Source organism: Symphalangus syndactylus, chromosome 22 (genome assembly GCF_028878055.3).
Source record: "Symphalangus syndactylus isolate Jambi chromosome 22, NHGRI_mSymSyn1-v2.1_pri, whole genome shotgun sequence".
In the NCBI taxonomy this organism is placed as follows: Eukaryota; Metazoa; Chordata; class Mammalia; order Primates; family Hylobatidae; genus Symphalangus; species Symphalangus syndactylus.
This window is the reverse complement of record NC_072444.2, coordinates 18440316-18453071: the sequence shown is the minus strand read 5'-3', so window position 1 is coordinate 18453071 and position 12756 is coordinate 18440316. Positions and strand designations below refer to the sequence as shown.

General features: G+C 56.9%; 1 protein-coding gene across 4 annotated transcripts in view; it reads left to right on the top strand.

Moving 5' to 3' along the window:
• Window positions 1-1440, top strand: part of UBR4 (ubiquitin protein ligase E3 component n-recognin 4) — a 145206-nt gene extending 143766 nt beyond the window's left edge. For all 4 annotated transcript variants that reach the window (XM_063631682.1, XM_055262263.2, XM_063631681.1 and 1 more), the window contains one exon: window positions 1050-1440. In XM_063631682.1, coding sequence (XP_063487752.1) covers window positions 1050-1114 — 65 coding nt within the window. In that variant the 3' untranslated portion in view covers window positions 1115-1440. The remainder of the gene's footprint in view (window positions 1-1049) is intronic.
• The last annotated feature ends 11316 nt before the right edge of the window (window positions 1441-12756 follow it).

The following is a 12756-nucleotide window of genomic DNA, read 5'->3' as shown; positions in this document are numbered from 1 at the left end:
GTGGGCAGGGGAAGGAGGGTCCCCTAGGCTCGGGCTCCACATCAGTCTTGAGCTGCTGGCAAGCACACCTGGCCTTCAGCCAGGGAGAGCCAGAGCCCTTGCCAGGCAGCAGCCTCCGTGCCTTCCACTCCTAGGTCAGGTTTTGACAGCACCACTTTATTACTTTGTTTAAGCTGTTAGAAAATTTCAGAACATCAGACACACCCTATTCAAATGTGAGAACAAAAACACCTTCCAAAGCCAAACGGGGATAGTCTGAGCCTCTCTCCCTTCCATCAGCCCAGATGTTTGGGCGATGACTTCAGTTCGGATTCTGCCAGGCCTTTGGTTCTAGCAGCTCCACGGCTGTTTTACGTGTGGCTCTGGCATCTCCTGTCCCCTGCTTTGTTGGTAGATCCCCTGGCATCTCCTGTCCCTCCCCAGAGGGGTGGGGCCACCAAGGCCGAGGGGCAGCTTGAGCACCTTCGGTGTGTGAGGCACTTGCACACGAAGGGCCTCATTGAATCCCCTCAGTGGGGCCGCAGGGCTTCTCCCTGTCTCTGTTTGAGGGTTCGTTTGATGGTTGAGGAAGTGGAGCTCCTGAGCGTTGGCAACCTGCTCGGGGGCCCAGGACCCACCATTAGATCAGAGCTCAGAAGCAGCTGGGGGCTTGCCACCCTGCTCTGCTCCTCCCAGCCCTCAAGGGCAGAGCTTTCTTTGGTCCCAGATCCCTTTGAGAAGATGGTAAAGACTGCAGGCACTCTCCTTTCAGAACCCGCCTTCCATTTGGCACTGGGGGTCAGTGGATTTGCACATCCCTGCATGTCCCTGAGCCAGGTGTGGCCTCTGCCACTTCACCCCCAGCAGCAGTGCCTGCTTCTGGAACAGGACTCCTGCGGAACAGGGTTTTGCTCAATGACTACCTCCCCGGTCATGTTGCTGTCCAGTGAGCAGCTGGGCCAGAGCTTGTCGGGCCGCAGTGTGTTCTCTGCTAGATGGGGCAGCTGTGACTCGGTGAATGGGGGCTGCACGTCCGCTCCTGACACACCTCTGCCTGTTGTGCTTTGCAGGTCTTTTATCAGAAATCACCGATCCAGAGAGCTTCCTGAAGGACCTGTTGAACTCAGTCCCCTGACCACCACACAGCAGCTGCGGCGGCGAAGACGAAGCCGGCTTGACTTCCACCCTCTGTTCTCTTTCCTTGTGCGTTGAGTTCCCTCCGAGGGATGCTGCAATGTTACCCCGCCCTCCCCTCTCTCATTTTTCTTGGTGTGGCTTGGGGTTTTTAGGCTTCCTGTTTTATCTCGTGTGTGTGGTGCACTAGCTATGAAATTGTTTGTAACCCAAGCCATCAAAGGGCCTGTACATACCTAGGAGCCATGAGTTGTCCCGGCCAACTTCATACTTGAGTGTGCACATCTTGAGAAATAAACAAGTGACTTAATACACATTGAAAAAGAAGGTGTTGCCTGCTGCTTCAACTCATCCTCAGTGGCGCAGGCCAAATGGTTTCCCTTGAATGCACAGCCATTTCTGGCGTCAGCCTGGGAAGACTCATGTCAGATTCGCTGTCTCCAGGCCTGTTGTCAGCGCTAAGTGGAACCTGTCTATTCTTGGCCAGCAAGTTGGGGCACCATATTTGATGGCTCTGGTTTTTCCCAAAACAAAATCCATGCCTTGCTCTTAATTTTTTGGCCTTAAGAGCTGGAACCCAAAGACGTGGAGCCCAGAGCTTTCCTAGCCCTCGGCTGAAGGAAGGCTCACGGAGTAGGGCACACTCTTGTTGGACCACAGAGGCCTGGGGAGCATTTGACATTCTCATGCTGCTGTGAATTGGGAATCCCTTGGTGACTTCTCTCCAGGGTTGTCATGTTAAGAGAGAGCCTGGGGCAGACTTAGGATCAGGATAAAGAGAGTGGCTGCTATTGACATTGCCAAGCACTCAGTGTATCTTATTTCTAATCTCTTCAAGGAAGGGCCCATGAGCCAGAGCCGCTCGCCCAAGGGCTCCCAGCCAGGGGCTGTGGAATTGTCAGGTTTGTGTCTCCGAAGCTGTGTCCTGACCACTGTGGCTGCCGCTCCTGGAGGCCTCAGACCTGCTCCCCTACACACGTGGGCAGCAGGACTCCCGAGGGCCTCTCCCCAGACTTCGGGAAAAGGCTCACCTCGTGGGAGGGAGGGCTCACTCATGCCTGTCTCCTTTTGTTCTTTGTGGGCCACTCAGCCAACTGACGTCGGCCTCTCCTGTCTGGATGTCCAGTTTCTGTGGCTCACTCCTCAAGCCAGATCGTCTGGGACTGGGGGTGGCCTCTGGGCTCCTGTAGACTTCCACAGCCAGGATTTCACATCCCTCCCCAGAGCCTCTGACCGAACAGCCACCAGCAGGCATGAGTGTCGTGCCTGGACTAAGCTGGAGAGACAAAGGCGTTTGTGGCAAGGGCCCAGCTGGAAGCCCTGGCAGACCACAGCATGCATGTGCTGGCTTGCACGAGCACACTTTGGTGTTTGTGTTGGGGACACCGGGCTTCTGAGGGACTGGCGTGGCTCCAAGGAGGGGAGCAGCCTGGCTGAAGCGTGGCCAGGCACTCACTCCGTTGTTCAGATCCCAGCTCCACTGCCTGCTGTGTCCAGTCTCCTCACCTGTCAAATGGGAATATCTATGTGGTGGGAGGGTGCTGAAGTTTCCACAAGCTAATCTGCCTGTGGCGTAGTAACTAGTAGCTTTTCTTACTGTTAGTGTACTTGTTTTAGTCTGAAGGAAGGCACCCATGCCCCAGGTGAAATCCAGGTGAGTTCGGTGAGGACGATGGAGACCCTGGTCTTGGCACACTTCCGCCTTACACTGGGAATGCCTCAGGCTTGCTGCTGCTGCGTGTCTGTGGTTGCCCACTTTCTGTTGGTCTCCGAGAGACCGATTCAGGTGTTCAGGAGTCTGTGTTCGCTATTACATCACCTCCTTGTGAGGAATAAAGAGGAACAGCCTCATCCGGACAGCGAAGCAAGGAGGGAGCGTGGGGAGCAGCCAGGTGAGCTGGTGGCATGGGGCCGGCTGTGCAGAGGCTGGCCTCGCTGCTTCATGTGGTTCAGGGAGGCTCAGCACATCCGTCATCACACCTCAGGGCAGTGAGAGTGGACCTGGTGCCTTCAGAAGCCCACTCGAGGCCTGCTGCTCTGGCCTGCAAAGGTGGAGTCACCAAAGCTCATTACAAGGTGTTTGCTTATTTTTGTCTGCCCTGCATTTTTTTATTTCTTGCTAAGGCTTCAGAGGATGTTGGCCCCAGTCCAAACACATCTTGTTTTCACTGGTAGAGCTTCTCCTGGTGTCTGCACAGGGGTGCTTGCAGTGGCTCTGCCAAAGTTCCAGACAAGCTGCTGACACGGCAGCCGTGAGGTCTGGGACAGGTTCCCGGGGGTGGTTTTGTCCTACTCCAGCAGGAGTGGAGGCTGGTCTGGGGAGAGAGCTACACCTCTCCAGGCCCAGGTCTTAGGAAAGGAGCATCGAAGGGCACCAAGGAAAAAGCCACTTAGCCCTCTCCTGTCCCGCACCATTATCTGGGCCCATTGGTTCTTGGGTCCCTGTCTTTCTCAACAGGCAGCCCCAGTTGGGGAATTAAGTTGATTCTGGACTGGCTACGCCTAATGATAGCTGCAATTTTAATCCCATAAAGTTCGAGTTCAGCAATAAAGTTGGGGAGGCAGTGTCAACACCTTCCTTGTAGAACGGCTGAAGCCTCTGGTGTTCCTCAGTCAGCAGCCGCCCTGGTGCCCAGCTGTCCAAGTTTGTTGCTCTTAGAGATGAAAAGGGAGGCCCCCTGCCTGCACCTCCCCTCCCCAGGGGTGTTTGTTGGGACACCAGGGGCTGCGCTTGGTTCTCTGCATTTTACTCCTGCATCAACCCTGTATGTTAGGTGGTGGAATTTCCGCCTTACCGATGGGGAGGCAGCCCCCAGAGGAGGTAACTCTCCTGCTAAGGAGTCAGGAGCTGAGGGGTCTGTGGGACTCCAAAGATTACTCTGGGTCATGCAACTTCATTTGTTCCTTCCAGGATGTAGCAAGTGTCTCCTCGGTGCCAGGGACTTACCAGAGGCCGAGGGCACAGCGTGCATCAAACAGGCTCTGTCCTCATGGAGAGGAGAGAGAATCAGAACTGAGGGGTTCCAGGGACATAAGGTATGAGGTAGCAGTGTGAAGTGTAGACAGATGAACGTGTGGGGGACAGGCTGTGTCTGGCATGCTGCTTACGTGGGGTGGCCAGGTTGGTCGGCTCCCAGCTCCAATGTGCCCATGGCCAGATTCTCATGCCCGGTTGCAACGGGCATCCTCTTTGGTCACTTAGAAAACCTCAGCTGGGCACCTAGTCTGTGCTCCACTGTCAGCATGGGGTCCCTTTAGGGGACTGGGAGGAGCCAGAAAAGAGACTCACTCTCCTCTCTAGGCTGCAGAATATAGCCCAGAGCTGGCCACTTCCCACCACCTTTGCCCCCAGACCCAGCTCCTGGATCTCCCACTTCCTGCCGCTCTGTAGTCCATTCTCCAAGCACCCAGAGCAGTCACTTAAAAACACGCTGCAGGCGGTTGCCTCTGAAACTCTTTTCACTTTCACATTTTGAAGGGCAGCTAAACTACCTCCCAGGCTCCCAGACCCTCTCCAGCCTCCCTCCTCCTCACTCCCTCTCATCCCTACTCCACACACTTGCTCCCTGCTGTCCCCTCGCACAGGGCACATATCCACCGCCCAGGCTCTCACTTTGTCCCGTTAGCCCAGATGTTTGCGTGGCTCAGGTCCTCCCTCCACTCAGGTGTCAGAGATGCCCCTGAGCCCCGATCCAGGAGAGCAGTGCCCTCCGGGGCCCTCTCTGCCCCTGCCTGCCCTGTTTTGGTCCTTTCCACCGGCCTCATGCAGCTGTGGTCAGCTCGCCTGTTCATCTCCCTCTGCTGCGTCCTGCTAGTAGCTTTCCTTTATTTCCTGCTGCATCTACAGTGCCTAGAACAGTGCTCGGTGCATAGAGGACACTCGGGGAGTATTTGTTGGCTAAATGATGGGTCTATGTCAGCATCTCCCAGGGAACAGCCATCTCCACAACCCTCTGCCTAACTCTGGGATGATGGGCAGTAAATCCAAACCTGATTCCACTAAGAGGCTGGAGCAAGTGGGCCCATAAGGGCCCTTCCCCATCATCCCCTGCCCTTTGCTGTTCCTGCAGCAAGGCTGTGCTGAGACCCTGGAACATGCTGGAGGCACAGCTGGCTCAGACGCAGGCTGGAGTGCCCAAGTCAGGGCTCCCGCCCGGCTCCTGCTCTGGGCCCTACCCCTTCGTCCTCCTGTCATAGATCACCTCAGGGCAGGGCCATTCCTTTGCCTGGAGCTAGCTCTGGTCTCCCAGACCACAACAAGTCCTTTTCAAGCTGGAGCGGTTCCCAGCAGAACCAAGAGGATGGCAGAGAGGGACAAGGTAAACCCCCAGACTGAGCTCCCTGGAGCTGGCTGCTGACACCTGGGGCGAGGCCTGGACAAATCCTCCACCTTCTCTTGGTGCCCTTGGCCTTCTTTCTGACCCCATCCTGGCTTGTGGCTCAGATGTGATAGGGGGAGCAGAGTAGCCTCTGAACGGGAAGGGGGCCGAGAGCCAGCCTTCACTCAGGGCCTGCGGGAAGCTGGTATTTCACCTGCAACACGTCCTTCCATCCTTGCGGCCATCCCAAGTGGCAGGTGGCATTCCCTTCTCCATATAGGTAAACAGGTGCAGAGAGGTTAATGACCTACTCAGGCTCACACAGTGAAGTGTGGAGCCACGATGAGAACCCAGATGTGTTTGGCTCTGAAACCGCCTTTTCAGAGAGTGTTGCTGGCCTGGGGAGACTGGTTGCTGTTCATGCTGGGGCGTGGGGACCAGAACGAGGAAAAGGGTGAAGGCTGACTTAGGGAGTGTGACCCAGTTTGCTCCCTCCTGTCCCCATGGCCAGCGGAGGCAGCCTCAGGGCCCCGTATCTGAGGATGTGGCCGAGAGGTACATGTCCTAGGACTAAACAGTTACATTGCATGGGCTCTGAATTTGGGGTGCCACTTCCCATCAGAGGGCAAGGGCCGCATGGTGTAGAGGCAAGACAGAGGGCTCCAGAGGGGGCCCAGCTCTGCTGTGGGACTTGAGCAAGTTTCCTAACCTGTCTGTGCGGGTGAGGATTCAAGGAACAAATACAGAAGGTCCTGGAACCTGGCACAGCCCAGGCACAGCTGGCCTTAGCTGTGACCTTCAGTGTTACTGTATCAGTGTGTCAAGGAATCACAGATGGCTGGGCGTGATGGCTCATGCTTGTAATCCCAGCACTTTGGGAGGCCGAGGCGGGTGGATCACTTGAGGCCAGAAGTTTGAGACCAGCCTGGCCAACTTGACAAAACCCCATCTCTACTAAAAATACAAAAATTAGCCGGGCACGGTGGTGGGTGCCTGTAATCCCAGCTACTTGGGAGGCTGAGGCAGGAGAACCAGGAGGCAGAGGTTGCAGTTAGCCGTGATCGCGCTACTGCGCTCCAACCTGGGTGATAGAGCAAGATTCCATCTCAAAACAACAGCAACAACAACAAAAACCAGGAATCACAGAATGTCTGGGGCAGGATCCCTCTCCTCGTCTTACGGGTGTTAGGACAGATGCCCAACCTGACATGCACACACACATGTACACGCCTTCCAGGCACTCACAAGTTCAGTTGCTTTGGTGACATCTGTTTGCTTTCCATGGTTTATTTCTGTCTCTGCTCTGTGTTTCTTGCTCTGGGGGGGCTACTCCCTTCCTCCCCCTCCTTATCTGTTGCTCAGTCTTGGAGCTTGGCCTGGTCCCCGTGAGTTGCCAACCTGCCCCCTTTGGCCTCCATAACAGGCCTGGAGAAGCTGAGCAAGGCATGTGCAGAGGCAGAACCGTTTCCGCTGCCGCCTGCCCAGGTCAGAGGGATCCCGCCCTCCAGAGCATCAGGGCCCCAGCCTGGGATGGGAGGGCTACCGGCTGCCATCCACCCTGGGAGCTGCCCCTGGCCAAGGTGGCCGGGGTTGGCACCCACTGCGTTTCACTCTGTGCCCCTTTGCCCTGACTCCAGAGCTTGAAGGTGAACTCTGACCCCTTCACTCTAGGCTTGGGGACAGTGGGCGTGGAGACCAGGAGCGGACTTGCCTGAGGCCCCCAACTTGCAGTCCATCACTTTCCCACATCGCATGCCGGCCCACAGGGTCCCAGGCACGTGGGGCCTGGCAGCACTCCAGGTGGGCGCCCAGCAGTGTGATGACTTCCTGGAGGAAAGAGTGGGGCGGGAGGTGCCTGGCTTGAAGTGCAGGGGGAGCTGGTGCTCTGTTTTAGGGGTCAAAGTGACGGATGGAGTATGAAGACAAGTATCCCGCCAGCTCACCTCCTCTGGCTACTCCAGGCTGTGAGTCGGTGCCGATCTTCAGCCACTGCCACAAGCCCCAGTGACCTTCAGCATCTGCAGCGGGTTGCGGGCTTTCTCCTGAGGGGTGTCGGGTGCCGGCCTCTGGCAGCCTCCCAGGACATTGCCAGAGGTTGGCCAGGCCTCTCAGGAAAAGGGAGATGAGCTTCTGGGGCGCTGGGGTGAGGAAGCCATGGTGGGAGGTATCTAAGGTCACCACCTCTGAAGGTGGTGGGACCCACAGCGGGTATGGGGCAGCAGGATCTGTGCTTTGCTGGGTTTCTGAGTCCAGGGGGCTGGGACAGGACCAGAATTAGCCCCAGGTGCCAAGTTGACAGGGGGAAGTCATCCAGAGCCCCGAACTCTCACGCAGGATGGGAGGTGGGGGTGTGCTGGGCATGGGCAGGAGTGAAGGGCACAGGGTCTCAGGCTCATTGTTCTTTGGACTCTGTTCCTTAGATCCCTCTGCTGCCTTTGGCCAATGACTTTGCCACCCCATCCACCCCTTCTGTCCACAAGCCAGCTTGGTCCCGACAAGGAGTCCTGGCTGGACCCCCTGTTAGGCTGTTCCTGGCTTCAGAGATCTGGGAGCTGCACCATAGTCGTGTTTACTGAGCACCCACTCCAGCAGGATCACCATGCCTCGCGTGATCTCCAATCCTTGTTACTATTGTTCTTCCTGTTTCACAGCTGAGGAACCTTAGGTTCAGAGAGGCAAACTCACCTACCCAAGGCTGCACAGCCCGTAAGTGAGATGCAGCCTCTCTGTCCAGCCAGCCTGAGCCCTGCTTCTTCACCTGGCCCTGCTCCCCATCTGGTCTGGGCACGGATTGGGTTAGATCATCCCAGCTCCCAGCAGGAGGGCACAGCTCTGGGAGCCAGGGTTTGGCCAGGTGCCCAGCAGGCAGGCAGGGCCGCCACAGCCAAGGGTTAACTGGCCGCAGGCTGGGAGCCGTGTTCGGGGCTGGGCGGACAAGGTGCAAGGCCCTGGGAACCAGCTCCAGGCCAGGCTGACAGGGAGCTCCGCAGGCACCCCCCGTCAGCCCTCGTGCCAGAACAAACAGGGCAATTAGGAGGTGGCTTTTGTTTGGTGGGGCCTGAATGCTGGGCATGGAGCTGCGGGCGCTTCAGCCCCTACCCCCTCGTGTGGCGGGAATCTGCTCGTTCACGGGGACAGGGTCACATGTGGAGTGTGACAGCAGACAACAGGACAATGCCACTCTGTGTCCTCGCCCAGCTTCAAAAGTGACGGCTGGAGGGCTGCTGCTTTTCACAGTACAGTGTGAATGGGGCCACCAGTCCCTCCCTCTCTTCCTGTCACGGCAGCCAAAAGGGCTCCAGCCACCTCAAGAGCAATCGATCACAGGGGTGGCCCAGGCCATGGGGCGCAGGCCCAGCACCTTCCCGTTTCCCTTGCTCTGGGTTCTGCCTCAGGACCCCACTTGGAACCCACTGTGCAGGGCTGGATTCTGTACCCGACGGTCGTGTCCCATGTCACCTCTCTCTGAGGCTGGCACTATTAATCCCATTCCAATGAGGGAATCGGGGCTCAAGGATGAGGTTGCTTCCCCCAAAGGAGGGGCTTGGGTTAGGGCTGCTGGGTGAAATTCAAGGTGCCAAGTTAAATCTGAATTTCACATAAACAACAAATACATGTAAACCTCTGACGGTGGCGAGACCCACAACGGGTATCAGGCAGCGGGATCTGTGCTTTGCTGGGTTCCTGAGTCCAGTGGGCTGGTACCAGACCAGAATTAGGCCCAGGTGCCAAGTTTACAGGGGGCTCAGCCAGAGCCCCGAACTATTACAGTCTTTAGTATGGACTATACTAAAAAAAAGCGACGCACCATTTCTCTGAAATGCAAACTTCTCCGGGTAGCCTGTATTTTTATTGACTAAATCTGGCAGTCCTGGCACAGGTGCTCACGGGACGCGCTGAGTTAAGCCAGCTCAGGCCCTGACCTTGGGGAGCCCCCTCTGCTTCAGAGAGACAAGTCCCAGACACAGGTTCCCACGTGGAGGCCGTCGGAGCAGCAGGTGCCCTTGCCTGGAAGCCAGGACAGGCCTAGAGTGTCAGGAACAGGGACGTCGAGGGCCTGGTGAAGGGGCCAATCTATATGAGGGCCCTGAAGTGCTGTGAGCAGGGGAGGCAGGTTCCAGAAGCCTCAGCCCCCCACCTTTCTGCAGGGTTTCCTCACCACAGGACTGTGCTGAGTCCCGGGGGGGCTGCTCCAGGCGGCTCCCCAGCCCCTCCCTGCCTCCTCTCTCTGATGCCGCTCCCTCCTCTGCCCCACCACACCTGCCAGCTCTGCATGGGGACCCGAAGCCAGGGCTGGGTGGAAAGTGGTTGAGGTTGGAGTCTGGGGCCAGATTGGGTTTGGGGCTGGCTGTGCGACAGCCCTTCACCTGGCCAGGCCTTCGGTTTCATGTGTAAAGCAAACATGCCTCATTGGGTTCACCAAGAGCCTGGCACAGAGGCGGCGCTGGAAGTGCGTCTTTGGGGTTATGAAGGACCTACTCCCAGGAAGGGTCTTCACAGAAGCAGTTTTGGTTCCGTCTAAGGAAAACACAGCTGACAGCAGGGCTCCCATAGTGACAAGAGCTATTTGGAGCTAGTGAGTCCCCTGTCATTGGAGGTATCCAAGCAGAGGTCGGTCTACTGGCCATGCCTCAGATGTGTCACTTGGGAGGTGACAATGTCAATGGTCATTTCCAACTCTATGGGCTGGGTGGCAGGTGGAAAGTTCAAGGGCTTTGGTGTCAGACAGTCCTGGGTTCTAATTCTGGCTATGTGAACTTGGACAAGCTGCTTCCCCAGCAACCTCAGTTTTGCCCCTTGTAAAAGGCAGTCAGCAGCCTTGCCTCACAGGATAGATGTGACCGTGTTCGCAAAGTGCCCAGCTCTGAGCAGATGCCAAGGAGTTGTGGGTTCTAAGATGCATCTCCCTGATGTGGGAACAGAGGCTTCTGAGAAGCCTTCCAGGGCCCGGCTGGGAACCACCCCGTCCTCCTCCCGGTTACCCTGGCTGGCACCCCAGCCACAGGGTTGGACTGCGGTAAGAACGGCAGACAGGTTTCTCAGAATCCAAAGGGAACCTGGGGACAGCGGTGGCTCAGAGGGGAGAGCCCTCTGCCTCCCTGGGGCCTGATGTTCCAGGGTTGGGATTGTGGGGCCCGGAGCCTGGACTGCGCTTGCCTCCCTGCCAGGGAAGGCAAGGCAGCCTTGAACCAGAGGGGCGGGCAGGGATGGGCCCAGGCTGGGCTTCCTTCCCTGCCATGTTGTGCTGCTCTGAGCATCACACAGGGTGGCGTCCGGCCTGGGACAGCCATCAGCACAAGACGGCTGGCATGCCCATGGCTGTTTTCATTCCATTAACTCCTGAAGGGTGGCGGACCCTCAGGGGTCAGATCCAACCAACCTCAGACAGGGAAACTGAGGCCCAGGAGGGGCAGGGCCTTGCACAAGCTCATGGTATCAGGCACTAGCAGGCCCACAGCCTCGTCAAGAAGCGGGCGTAGGTGCTGTTCAGACCAGGGCTGGGCCGCCAGGTGCTTCCCACACCACAATTACCTGCCAAGGTGTGCCTCTCTCCGTGGGAAGTGCTTATGGGGAGTTTCATCCTATAACCACCCCGTGAGGCCGGCACTATTACTCGCATCTTCCAGACAAGGAAACTGAGGTCACCCCGTCCAAAGTGACAAACAGGGATTTAAGTCCAAATCCAAGACCATCCCCTTTGCCACCTCATCTTGGTGCGCAATCCAGCTGGACATTACCTGGGAAATATAAAGACTTGACTGGCCACGACTGTGGAGACTGACACAAAGAACTTAGTGTCCCAGAGGCTGACCTGGCTGAAAATGGCAGATCAATTCCAGCAGAGCTTACCGAACTGGGGTGGCAAATCCTGCCTGCTTTTGGACAGCCAGCAAGGAAGAATGGTTTTCACATTTGTAAAGGGCTGGAAGAATATGCAACAGACACCAGAGGTGGCCCTCAAAGCCCCAGACATTTCCTGCTTGCCCCTTTCTAGGAAAAGTTGCTAAGCCCTGGCCGAGATAAAGCCTGGCCCAGGGAGGCCGGGCGCGGTGGCTCACGCTTGTAATCCCAGCACTTTGGGAGGCCGAGGCGGGCGGATCACAAGGTCAGCAGATTGAGACCACGGTGAAACCCCGTCTCTACTAAAAAATACAAAAAATTAGTCGGGCTTGGTGGCGGGCGCCTGTAGTCCCAGCTACTCGGAGAGGCTGAGGCAGGAGAATGGCGTGAACCCAGGAGGCGGAGCTTGCAGTGAGCCGAGATTGTGCCACTGCACTCCAGCCTGGGCGACAGAGCGAGACTCCGTCTTAAAAAAAAAAAAAAAAACAAAGCCTGGCCCAGGGATCTCTGGAGGATTACAAGAGAGAGACATAGGCCTGGGAATCACCGCTCCTGCCCCAGCGCCCATCCTCCAGGCCACCTGCCCATCTCTCTGCCAACACCAGGGAGGGAGGCAGCTTAGGTGGGAGGACACTGGCCTTGGGAGTCAGACAGACTGCGTTCCAGGTGGAGCTCTGCTTCTTGCTGACTGTGTGGCCTTGGGCACGTGAATTCACCTCTCTGAACCTCACTTTCTTCATCTGTAAAATGGAGATGTTAATACCTACCTCGAAGAGTTGGCCAGGTGCAGTGGCTCATGCCTGTAATCCCAGCACTTTGGGAGGTCAAGGTGGGCAGATCACTTGAGGTCAGGAGTTCAAGACCAGCCTGGCCAACATGGCAAAACCCTATCTCTACTAAAAATATAAAAATTACCCAGGTGTAGTGGTGCATGCCTATAATCGCAGCTACTTGGGAGGCTGAGGCAGGAGAATTGCTTGAACCCAGGAGGCGGAAGTTGCAGTGAGCCAAGATGGTACCACTGCACTCCAGCCTGGGCGACAGAGCAAGATTCCATCTCAAACAAACAAACAAACAAACAAAACAAAAAAGAGCTGTTATAAGAATAGAGATGATTACCGTTAACAGCAGCAGCCAGGGAGCTGGCGGGGCTGCTCTGAGAGCTTCACATTTGACCTCCTGGGCTTCATAGCCACCTTAGGAGCCCGCTCTCCAGGTGAGGAAACAGCTTTGGAGAGCTCTAAGGACTTGTCCGAGGTCACCAGGCTGGTGGCTGACTGCCAAGCTTACCCACTGCACCCTCACTGAGACAGCGTCCAGGCTCTGTCCCAGGGAACAAGAAGACATTGGTGTCACCGCCGGAGGGTGGGGCAGCTGAGAGGCGCGTGGCAGCGACTGGCAGAAGACCCAGTGCAAAGCGGCCTGGACAGTGAGGGGAACTTACTGTGGTCTTGGGCACGTGTCAGCAAGTCTAGGGGCAGGT